The sequence below is a fragment of the Bidens hawaiensis genome, unplaced genomic scaffold, assembly GCF_021521415.1.
Source record: "Bidens hawaiensis isolate Kalapana, Puna unplaced genomic scaffold, B.hawaiensis_p1.1 tig00019814_1, whole genome shotgun sequence".
Classification (NCBI taxonomy): Eukaryota; Viridiplantae; Streptophyta; class Magnoliopsida; order Asterales; family Asteraceae; genus Bidens; species Bidens hawaiensis.
The window spans coordinates 26,810-38,577 of NW_027493013.1; the positions used below are offsets into that span (position 1 = coordinate 26,810).

Here is an 11,768-nt window from a genome sequence, read left to right on the forward strand (position 1 = left end):
ATCATATAAACAAGCTTCTTTGGTAGTGATTAGAATTATGTATCTTACATTTACGTGCCGAGTGATTTTGATGAAAAGTGGTTTAACTACTATCTGTCGAGTTCTAATATTCTTCGTGGTTGATATTGCAGGAATTTCAATGCCTTTATGACACATTGATATGTCTTCTTGCACTAGGCAGATGTCTGCAGAGAAACACAAGTCAAGCAAGCTCCTTTTTTTGACATGTAATGGTGTGTAGGATAACAAGATTATTTTGTTGATTCATGTCATACAGAAGATCATTTTTGATCTGTTTTCAATCTTTCATTTTGCCTTGAACTGGAATTGCTTGTTGTTCAATGAATAATTATAACATGAACTTCTAAAATGGCTCATCAACAACTACGAGTTCGTGCTGATGGTAACATGTTTACTAGCAACCGTTTTACATGTAATCTGAATCCACTCTTTGTCGAAGCATTGAACCATTTCAACTAAACGTTATGATGGTTTCACAACTATAAAGCAAAAGTCTGTCAATTTTGACACAACTTTAACAACACAACGCATATGTTCTCGTTCTTGATTCCTTTTCAATCATCCGACTTTGATTCAAGAAACCATCAAAATCAAAAGACTCTAATATAACATATGATAGTACACAATTCAGAAAGACTATCCAAACAATTGTAAATCATGAAGCTTACCCTTAGTTACATGTAAAACAAAATTTGAATATTAGCCTTACGCATGGATATACAAGTTATTATGAAGCTGAAAATTCTAAAAAGTTAGAATGCACCGATGGACTTGGCGGTTGGCAGGTTAACCTTATGTGACAGACATTTAAATTAAGTTAATTTTTCAAGCCATACAACCTGACTTTGTTCCGTTTTTAGCTAATATTGTGGATATGAAACACACCCTTAAATTGACCCATTAAATTGTGGTTTCCTTTGTGCATGAAACATACAACCGAGTAGTTGAACCAATGGCTGGATTGGATGGCGATGTATATAATGCTTAATCTTTTTATTATTATTAAATTAACAAATTTTTCATCTTATGTGTTATACGGGCATATAGACTGATATATAATATTCTACAACTACAAGGGCATATATAAAACTCCCTCAAAATTTGAAGGACACAAATTGTAACCAAACCTCATCCAAATATAATCTAATCCAAAGGTGATTGAACTCAAATGGCCTTCACTTCCACCTTCAAACCCTTAAACCCTCATAAGTTCCCATCATCTCTTTGTTCCAGTTTCAACAATTTCTCACATGGGGTTTCCATATTATCACCAAAGATCCCACCTTTACTTCACATTCAATCACACACCACTCATTCACAACCAAACCCATCACTCACAAATCAAGAAAACTCAAACCCCACAATTAGTAGAAGAATTCTTGACAAAATCCAACAAGGGTTTTCATCTTTTGACTCTAAAAATGAAATCTTGGACACAAAACCAGTAAAAGTTGAATCTTTGGGCCCCAAAGTGAAAGATAAGCAGAATTCAAGAAACAGGGGTGATGCCCAGAAGACAAAGTTTAAAGATTTTAAAGAAAAGATTCATAAAAATGTGATCTTGGATAAAAAAGATGATGGTGGTGGTGGAAAAAAGAAGTTTAAAAAGCCAAAAAAGGGTAAACTTGATTCACCTGTAGTTGTTATTCGAATTGGGTTAGAAATATGTTCTAAATTAGGGGATGTTAAGGGTGCAATTGGGATTTTTGATTTAGCGAAAAGAGAAGGTATTAGTTTAGGGCAATATCATTATGCTGTGGTTTTGTATCTTTGTTCTTCAGCTGCTGTAGGTGTTGTTCAGCCCGCGAAAAGTGGGCGGTCTGACCCGAACCCGAATCCGAATTCTAATCTTGGAAATCTTGAAAAACAATCTCGTAAGTTAGATACAGTTTGCGAAACGTTAGATGGGTTAATTAGTTTTATAACTAATCATGAGAGTTCAATGGTTAGAAGTGAGATTAAAGTAGGTGAAGATGTTAAAGATTACGTGCTCAAAAGGGGGTTCGAAATCTATGAGCAAATGGTTTCGGATAATGTTCCAATGAATGAAGCGATATTAACATCATTAGCAAGAATGTCGATGTCTAGAAATGACGGTGACATGGCGTTCGAGTTAGTTAAACAAATGAAGGATTTGGGTATAAACCCTAGGTTACGTTCATACGGGCCCGCTTTATCGGTTTTTTGCAAGAATGGGAATCTTGAAAAGGCGTTTGAGATCGAAGAATACATGTTGTCACATGGGGTGTATCCAGAAGAGCCCGAATTGGAATTATTGTTGAGTGTGAGTGTAGAAGCTAATAGAAGTGATAAAGTTTATTACTTGATGCATAAGTTAAGAACAAGGGTAAGAAAAGTGTCGCCTTCAACTGCAAATTTGATTGAAAAGTGGTTTAGTAGTAAAACCGCTTCAAGAATTGGGAAACGAAAATGGGATCAACAGTTGATTGATCAAGCGGTTGAAAATGGCGGTGGAGGGTGGCACGGGCAAGGGTGGTTAGGTAGTGGAAAGTGGGGTGTTACGCGATCGGTTGTCGGGAAAGATGGATTATGTAAATGTTGTGGTGAAAAATTGGCTACAATTGATCTTGATCCGATAGAGACCGAACGGTTTGCTGAATCGGTTGCTAAAATTGCTAGACAAAGAGAGAGGAATTCAAACTTTGAGAAATTTCAAGTATGAAAAAGATATTAAAATGCTTATTTTCTTAAAATTATTTTTTATTTTTATTATTTTAATGTTAATGTTATCTTATATGCATTATTTTGTGCACTTTCAGAAATGGCTTGATTATTATGGACCGTTTGAAGCGGTTGTAGATGGAGCAAATGTTGGTCTTTTTAGCCAAAGAAGATTCAAACCATCCAAGGCAAGTTAAAGGTTTTGTTAGAGGTTGGAAAATGGACCGGTTAGTTAATGGGTCAGAACTGGTCTGGTCTGGTTGAACCAAATATACCTTCTCTATATTTTATAAATAAATATTTTTTTTATTTGTGGGTTGAAAAGGCTGGCCAAAAGAAGTGATTTTGGGCCTAAATCTTTTTGTTAAAATTAATAGATTCTGTTCGGTTCGCTCTGAACTGAAAGTTCGGTTATTACTAAAACATGAAACCAAACTCTCGTTTTGTTTGTGTTCAGTTATTTCGGTTTCATGCACACCCCTAGTCCCATGTATTTTTTATTTACCAATAATATTTTGAAGTAGTTAATGTTCCAAGTATGATTAAATAAACTTTACTACTACATTAATAATAATCAACTTTTGAATATACAATTTAGGAGGTTACATGCTTTGAAATCTGTACGTTTTTGACCCGTTTTAGCTAAACTTGTTTATTTATGTTATATTCACTACTTATTTTCTGGATATATTTTCAGGTCAATACTATTGCAAATGGTATTAGACAAATGCTTCCTTCTAAAAGATGGCCATTGGTTATACTTCACAACAGACGTATAACCGGTGATAAAATGGATGAAGGAATAAATAAATCACTTTTCGAAAAGTGGAAAAATGCTGACGCACTTTATGCAACACCCACCGGATCAAATGACGACTGGTAAGCTTCAAATTTGTCACATTTTTTTATTATATTATTTTTTAAAAATTTATTTCAGTTTTAAAGTGTGATATTCTTTTTTTATCAGGTACTGGTTGTATGCATCTATAAAATTTAAGTGCTTACTTGTGACCAATGATGAAATGCGAGACCATTTGTTTCAACTTTTGGGGAATGATTTTTTCCCTAAGTGGAAAGAAAGGCATCAGGTGAGCAATTACTATAAAGTTTAAAAATTTTTAATAAATTTTTGGCACCCATATTATTTTAATATCTAAGTTTCTTATATATGGATTACAAGTATCTTAAAAATAAAGATTTAGTTTTTAAAAGTCAAAAGTTGTTTGTTTGACTAAAGAAAGTCAAATCAAGCTAATTTCGGAACTTATTATTATTATTATTATTGTTATTTTTTTTATTTTTAAAATTTCAGGTTAGGTTCCATTTTTCTGAAATGGGTCCTGTGTACCGCATGCCGCCTCCATGTTCTGTTGTGATACAGGTTAGTATTTAGTAATTACTAATTAGTATGCTGTACTTAAATACCATCTTTTGGTGTTGTATGAAATAAAACAGAAAAGTTAAAAATGATACATTTATAATAAGTTTTTTGATACTTACCAGGAATCACGAAAAGGCCATTGGCATATTCCTATAGCTTCCGAAGAAGATTCTGAAGATGATCGAGTGTGGATATGTGTTACGCGTGATAAATCAAGTAAAAATAGCCAAGAACATATCAAAGTAACCGAAGGTAACTTGGAAGTTTGAGTTTTGTTTATTTTTTTTATCCATTTGTCGGTTTTTTCTAAAAATTTTCCTGATTGAGCTAATTCATGAAACTATAAGGCTTATGCCACATCTAGAGTTGCTAAAAATAACAAGAGTAAACTGCGGTTTTTGTCCATGTGGTTTGTCCAAATCTGCGGTTTTAGTCCAATAGTTTCAAATTTGCGATTTTCTTCCCTGTGGTTTCATTTCACTTGCAATTAAACCCGAATTCACTAACTTCGTTAAGTTTCGTCGTTAAACCCATCAACGTGCCCCTCACGTGAGGGGCAGTTTTGTCCCTATACTTTCATATATTTTTTTAAAACTTTTGTACATAAAGAAAAGTATAGTGACTTAACATCAAATAATGTGAAAGCATGAGTGATTCAACCGGATATGAAATAATAAAGTATGTAAAGTTTTTCTAACGAAAACCGTTAATAATTCTATCACTTGAATCGGGTCGAAAACGAACTTCAAAGGGTTTAAATCTGGAACAGAAAGCAGCCATGGGAGCCATGAAAACACATCACAAGAAATCTATGGAAGTTTAAAAGAAATCATGATGTCATCATTTCAACTAAATGAAGATACAACTTTGACCAAAGTCAAAGCAGCAGAGAAGATTGGTGACTGTGTGATAGATTTTCATATATGATATGTTATGGGGTTGACTTTGAAGACTTTGACTTTAGTTGACCATCCAATGGAGCTGACCCAAGAGTTTCTTGAAGAAAGCTACAATTAGATTATGAAGATTATGTCACATTTACTTTCTTGAGGGTCATTTTTGTAAAAATGCATGTGTAGTAATCTATTTTAAATTGGATGTTAATAAGTTAAATGATGATGTATTGGCCGATAATAATTCATACTAGTTTGACTAATTATAGTAATAACTTTCATTTTAATTGTCAAGAAAATCTCAAATATGAGAAAGAGTAGCTTCGTCTCCCCTATAATACCCCTAATGAATAATTGAGTGATATGATTAGAATGCTGTAAATTATTTTGAAACAACATAAACAAAGTTAGGGGCAGACAAAGTTACTTCGTTAGAGTAGGATTATTGGTAATGATCTAAAACTGATTATTTGTGACAACTAAAAGACATGGTATGTATGGTATTGTTAGAGTAAGATTGCCGGCTAATGATCTAAAATTGACTATTTGTGACAACTAAAACACGAAGTAACTTCGTGAGAGTAGGGTTGCTGACTAATGATCTAAAACCGATTATTTGTGATAACCAAAAGAGAAAGAATGATGTTTTTTCTAGAATTGATAAAACTATGCATATAATCTGACAACAACTTTAGTAAGGACGAAATGTTCATTTGTACAGTAAAAGAAAAACAAATATCCATTTGACTAGCTTTTTCCGATAATGCCCACTTTCAATCTCGTTGTTCCGCGCACTTTTTACTCATTATCCGACGAAATTTTGAACCAACAAGATTCCATTATGCGTCATAAAAATTGTCGGGTTGATAGTTTTTGTTTTTAAATATTGTTAGATCTGCGGGATTTTTTAGGCGTCCGACGAGATTCTTATTATCTTCCAACGATCTTTTTTTTTTGGCTACTACCGATATATTTTTGGCTTTCGTCGAGATTTATTCGGTCTCAAAGAGAATTTTATGATCGATAACTGAATCTTGTTGGTTTAAAATCTTGTCAGCTAATGATTAAATGGTAAACAGGTTGACGAGATTGAGAGCGCCCATTATAACAAAAATAACCCGTCAAACAAAAACCCTTTTTTTTTACTTTAACCCGTAAAATGGACATTTTGGTCATTAACCACATTTTTCAACAAGTACATCTATGATCTATCTAACCAAGATACAACCCAAGCATATACATTATACATACAATATACAATAATATATATATATATATATACCGCCTTCTTCTTCTTCCTCTTCCTCCTGTCACCACCAGCGTATGAATGAATGGCTCGTGGATTACTGATGCTCCCAGCAAAACCACACTTAATCCGAACTGGGTTATCTTTATCTTCATACCCAAACACTCCCATCATCTTTCCCACTTCAAAAAGACCCATTTTTATTAGATTCTTGTGTAGTTGTTGTTCTAATTCTCATCAAGATTCAACTGAACAACTATCAAAGTATAAAGAATCTTTCTCAAGGCGTATGGCTATGGCTGGTATCAAACCCCATCATAGTATTGGTTAGTATCAATTACTTGTAATTTTATATATATATATATATATAGCGTGTCTTGTTATACATTATTAACATTGTTCATAATTTTAAGGAAATTATAATCTTTTTGCATAAAGTTTTGAACTTTTTGTGTGACCTGAACTTCGTGGGCAAAACGAACAATATTGGTTTACACGGGCCGAATATTACAGTTTTTTTTAGCAAAAATGCAGTCAATATCAGTGGTATCTCGGTTATTGGTTCTCATGTGAAATATCGGTCAGAAAATCGGTACTGATAATATCCGTGTTTTAAGTCTTAATTTTAAACTTTTAGTGTTTAATGTTAGTGTATTGAGTCTTAATCAGATCCTATTTGCTGCAATTGTTAGTGTTTTGCATGTTGCAAAAGGATAATTTGTTAATAGGAGGAGAGTATACTGAATTGTTAGTGTTAAAGTGCATAAAGACCTGATTTGCGTAAAGATTTGAACTTTGTGTCGAGCAACCAAAAGCAAATCCGTGAGCTTTTTGTGGGCAAAGCGAACAATATTGGCTGGCATGAGGCCCGCATATTACTGTTGTTTAGCAAATTCAGAATCCATTCTTGTTCCTTAGAGAGATAACTGGGCAGAAAGCTGACGTTAGAAAGTTTTGATCTTGGCGCGTAAAGTTTTGATCTTTTTGCATAAGGGTTTGAACTTTGTGTGTCAAGCAACCAAAAGAAAATCCGTATACTTTTTGTGGGAGAAACGAACAATATTGGTTGACACGCAGCAGAATATTACAGTTTATCAAAGTTAGAAGCCATTCTTGTTCCTTGGATAGGCAGTTAGCTGACACAAGAAAGTTTTTATCTTGGCGCATAAAATTTTGATCTTTCTGCATAAAAATATAATCTTTTTGCATAAAGATTTGAACTTTGTGTGTTCTACTCGTCTGTTTGTGCATTTTGATGGTTTATTGGTGCATTTTGATGAAGATTTATTGGTTATAAGTTATAACTTCTATCATTTTTTCAGCTGTGGGTGTCTCTGGTGGTCCCGACAGTATGGCATTGTGTTTACTAGCTGCTAATTGGAAAACTAATGGACTGAATGCAGCTTCAAGGGTGAACAATGATTTTGTTGATGGGTTATTGGCAATAATAGTTGATCATGGATTACGCGCCGAGAGTAAAAACGAGGCAGAGATGGTTCAAAATCGGGTTCTTAAAATGGGTACTAAGTATTCTCCAAATTCAGACTTTACGTTTCTTTTGTTGGTCAAAAAGTTAACTTCTTTTTACCGAACAATAGATGGTTAATACAGGATATTTGTAGGAATCAGATGTGAGATTGCCCATTGTGAATGGACAGATGGCAAGCCAACATTGGGTCACTTGCAAGAAGCAGCTCGAGATATAAGGTACCAATAGTTCAAGGAAATGCCCTTGAAAACATTAAAAGACAAAAATACCCTCGTGTTGATTTTCAAAAAAGCAACAACTTAATGTAAACATAACTAATGTGCTTTTATGAAGGACATAAGTTACATACTTGGGTGGTCTACTAGCTTGAACCGCTCGTTTATATTGTTAATAAATGAGCATAAACGAACACAAACATATTCATTTTCTTAATGAATGAACACGGAAAATAAAACCATGTACGTTTAATTGTTTGTGTTCAATTTTTTGTTTGGTTAAAGTTAAACGAACGAACATGAAATGCTTCGTTTGTGTTCGTTTACAGGTCTACATGTGCGCGCTCGGCCTATATTATTTCTATTTTATTATTCACCGTTGACTATGATTTTGTGATAATTTAACTTTTTTTTGCAGGTATGAAAAATTACAACACATTTGTAGTCAACACCAAATAGGGGTGTTACTAATTGCACATCATGCTGACGATCAGGTTCGGTTCAGGACAATCTTTAACATAATCCTTACTAAAAGTCTCAGCTTATATTCCTATAATAGTTCAAGATGCTAATAAGTGAACACAATTCAGGCAGAACTATTTGTTTTAAGGCTATCTCGCAATAGTGGTGTTCTTGGACTTGCTGGCATGGCATTGACCAGTCAAATATTTGCCACACACTCGAATTTTCATGATGGAATTTCAAATAGTATTTTACTTGTTCGGCCACTTTTGGATCTCTCAAAACAAGATCTTTATAAGGTAAAGTTCATTTCTTTTTGGTCCAATTTGCCCCCTTTTCTAAACTAAAGTCAAACCATTTTGTCAAACAATTATTCTTTTGTAACATTAAAGTTTTTGATAAGTTTATTACTTCTGGACAGATATGCGAAGGGGAAAAACAGGAGTGGGTGGAAGATCCCACAAATCAAAATACGATTTTTGCACGAAATAGGATCCGAATGGCATTAAAAAACTTGTCATCATGTGAGTTTCATAGCTATAGTTACATAAAAAATTGATGAACCATTGAAGGGTACTTTAGACATTTGACAAATAAACACTTTCTTGAAACTAAATGCTCGTCTTCTACAGCTACATTCAAGTCCGAGTTGCAAGCAGTTATATTAGCCTGTCGAAGAACTCGGGTCTATGTTGACCAAGTTTGTCAAAATTTGATTAATGAAGCAGTAATGGTTATGCCTGTAAGTAATTCTTGGTTTCTATAACATTTCTTAATATTTTTACTTTTTTTTGAATTATATTTTTAGTTCTTCATTCTTCAAGTTACTAACTTTCTTGCTTGTTTGATGCAGCAAGGATACGCCATTATTGATTTAGGAATTTTAAACCCGTCAGAAGTCACGGATATCTGCCTTTCCAAGTTTGTGACACTCCTATTGCAGGTTATAACTTTGATCAGTCAAATAAGTCAAAGGGGTCAAACTATATATTTAATGCATAAAAGTTTTAAAATTGTTTTAATCAACAAATAGGTTATTTGTAAATCTTTAAAGAATTTGGACAAAGGTATTAGAGGTCAACCTGACCCGACCCGTTTTGACTTGTACAAAAATGACTCATCTTGCCACTTTCTTTTCGTGTTGAAGGTTTTCTAAACTTACTTGATTTGTTATTGTAGTTTATATCACAAAGGCAAAGACCAGTTCGTGGCAATGTTCAAATATTGCTATTGGATTACTTTCGTACATTCCCGTGCAAGGTGTTTTACTTTCACCAGTCTAAAATTATGTACATGTTCCTCTTTGTATTTCCAAATGATTGTTGCTAATTTGCCTTATAAGAAATGGTCAAAACCTTTCTTTTGAACTTCTTTTAATTACTTTTGTCACCGTTTATTATATCATCCACTGATAATAGTAACTGTTTTTGCAGTCTTCTTTTACTGCAGCCGGATGTTACCTATGTGCAGCCCCTGGTTCCAAAGGCACCAAGATTATTATTTGTTGTTCGGTCAACTCTGCTTTACCTATAAAAATGGATTCATTTTATGTCGGTTCTTTACACAAACAACCTGTCAACGTTTCAAACGAGCTATCACAAATTATAGAAAACGGTAAATCATATTCAAATAAAACGGTACCAAATATGTCAAACGTGCATTTTTTGGACACAATGTCGTATACTGAGTCTATCTTAACCGAAGCCAAACGGGTCAAGATTCTTAGCGAGCCAACGTTTACGAGTATTTGTTCACTCTACAAAACCGAATTCGAAAAATTTCAAGTCAAGCCCGAAACTTTAACTGATATTAAGTCAAAAAAGGTTGTAAAGTTAGTCAAAGTCAAAGAACTTGGTCAGGGGCAAATTGGTCATTTCATGGATAGGTTCTTGGTGTCATGGGAGTTTTTCGGTGGAAACGTTGGTTGTTGTTGTTGTGGGTCCGGTCAAGACTCGGTTATGGAGGTGCGCCACATGGTCGATGCTGATTGGCTGTATCTTTTTGAGTTGACCAAGAGTATGACTTTAGAAAAAAGTCAACTTGAAGAAGCGAAAAGAAGTCTTTTGTTATTAAAGTCTATTCCAGTTGCTGCAAGAAGAAGTCTTCCGGTTTTATTCAACCCTGAAGGGCGGGTTGTAATCATCCCGGTAATGTGATTATGTTATTTCTAAATTTTTTTTTTTTTTAAGTTTTCAACTTTACTTCTTCACAAATTTATCTTTATTCTTGAATAACATGTTTTGTTATTTATTTACAGAGTGTTGGCTTTAGTATTTGCAAGTGTTTGAAAGTATCAGTTGAATTTAGTCCCAGAGTACCTCTTGGTGGTGGTTACAGTTCATTTTTATGACCCTCTGCTAACAGGTTCAAAATAGGGGAGTTTGACTTTGACCTGTTATTTTGACTTTTTATTAAGTCAATAAAATTAAAAAAATTCAAAATTAGTAATATTTTATGTTTGTGTAGTTTTCAAGAATCAAGTAACCTGCCCAAAATGTTATGCCATGTCAGCATAACAGGTGGACTCCTTTCTGCTTGTGGGACCCATGCAATCAAATGACTCGGTTTATTTCTCTTTCGTAGATAGAATGGCATAATCTTGATTCTTGATGGAGGAAAACGGCGTAAACACTGCTTGCAGGATAAACTGATTTGTACACAACCAATTTAATTGTTGATGGTTTTTACTCCCATTTTTCTTTTTGCATATCGCGTGCTGTTAAAGTTATCGTAAGGCACATAATTATCAAGCATAAATAATTTTGGTCGTGAACGAATCACCTCGGTTGTAAAATGAGTACATCAACAATCATGTATTAGATAAACTTAAAACACTAGCAATCTTGCCTGAGACTATTTTTTAGAAACTATTAAACTTGCAGAATACTAAAGAATCCAAATTTTTATAATATGATATTAAATAAAAAAGTAATATCCAAATGTGATTAAAGTGAGTGATAGCAATGAATAGGATGGATGTTTATATGAGAGCAATGTTTAAACAAATGCTGTTTTTCTTTTTCTTTTTTTGTTATAAAGTATTAAAATTTTAATAAAATGTAGCAATCATAGGAATGTATGCATTTTGTCAATCTTGAAATTCAAGTACATTTTTCAACCACAAAATGTCAAAAATAAGTTATCTCATCTACTTGACTTATATAACATGTGACATGAAATAATGTTTCTATGCTATAATCATTGTATGATTCTCAAAAAAAGTTAAAAACTAACACATGTAGTGTCTACAGCTAACAGCACAAAGTAAATAAAAAAATTAAATCTTAATAAAAGAATAATTTTTTGTCCTAATTTTTGGTCCATCTAAATATTATTTTGCCCATTTCACTCATCCCCTCCCAAACAAACCATTTAGGCT

General features: G+C 33.5%; 2 protein-coding genes across 3 annotated transcripts; both read left to right on the forward strand.

Moving 5' to 3' along the window:
* The first annotated feature begins 1,098 nt into the window (after nt 1–1,098).
* LOC143559380 (proteinaceous RNase P 1, chloroplastic/mitochondrial-like) lies at nt 1,099–5,161 on the forward strand. Of its 2 annotated transcripts, none has more exons than XM_077047976.1 (7): nt 1,099–2,698; nt 2,802–2,891; nt 3,401–3,582; nt 3,671–3,791; nt 4,016–4,084; nt 4,207–4,336; nt 4,854–5,161. In XM_077047976.1, exons 1-7 carry the CDS (start codon nt 1,190–1,192, stop codon nt 5,009–5,011), a joined length of 2,259 nt encoding a protein of 752 aa, XP_076904091.1. In that variant the 5' UTR covers nt 1,099–1,189; the 3' UTR covers nt 5,012–5,161. The 2 variants fall into 2 exon arrangements, with proteins under 2 accessions (XP_076904091.1, XP_076904092.1); XM_077047977.1 differs by having other exon boundaries at nt 4,207–4,335; nt 4,809–5,161.
* A 1,104-nt stretch (nt 5,162–6,265) lies between these two features.
* On the forward strand, nt 6,266–10,980 carry LOC143559381 (uncharacterized). Its single transcript, XM_077047978.1, has 11 exons — nt 6,266–6,549; nt 7,546–7,743; nt 7,846–7,930; nt 8,346–8,421; nt 8,518–8,688; nt 8,811–8,913; nt 9,022–9,131; nt 9,243–9,332; nt 9,569–9,649; nt 9,823–10,536; nt 10,647–10,980. Exons 1-11 carry the CDS (start codon nt 6,309–6,311, stop codon nt 10,737–10,739), a joined length of 1,962 nt encoding a protein of 653 aa, XP_076904093.1. The 5' UTR covers nt 6,266–6,308; the 3' UTR covers nt 10,740–10,980.
* The last annotated feature ends 788 nt before the right edge of the window (nt 10,981–11,768 follow it).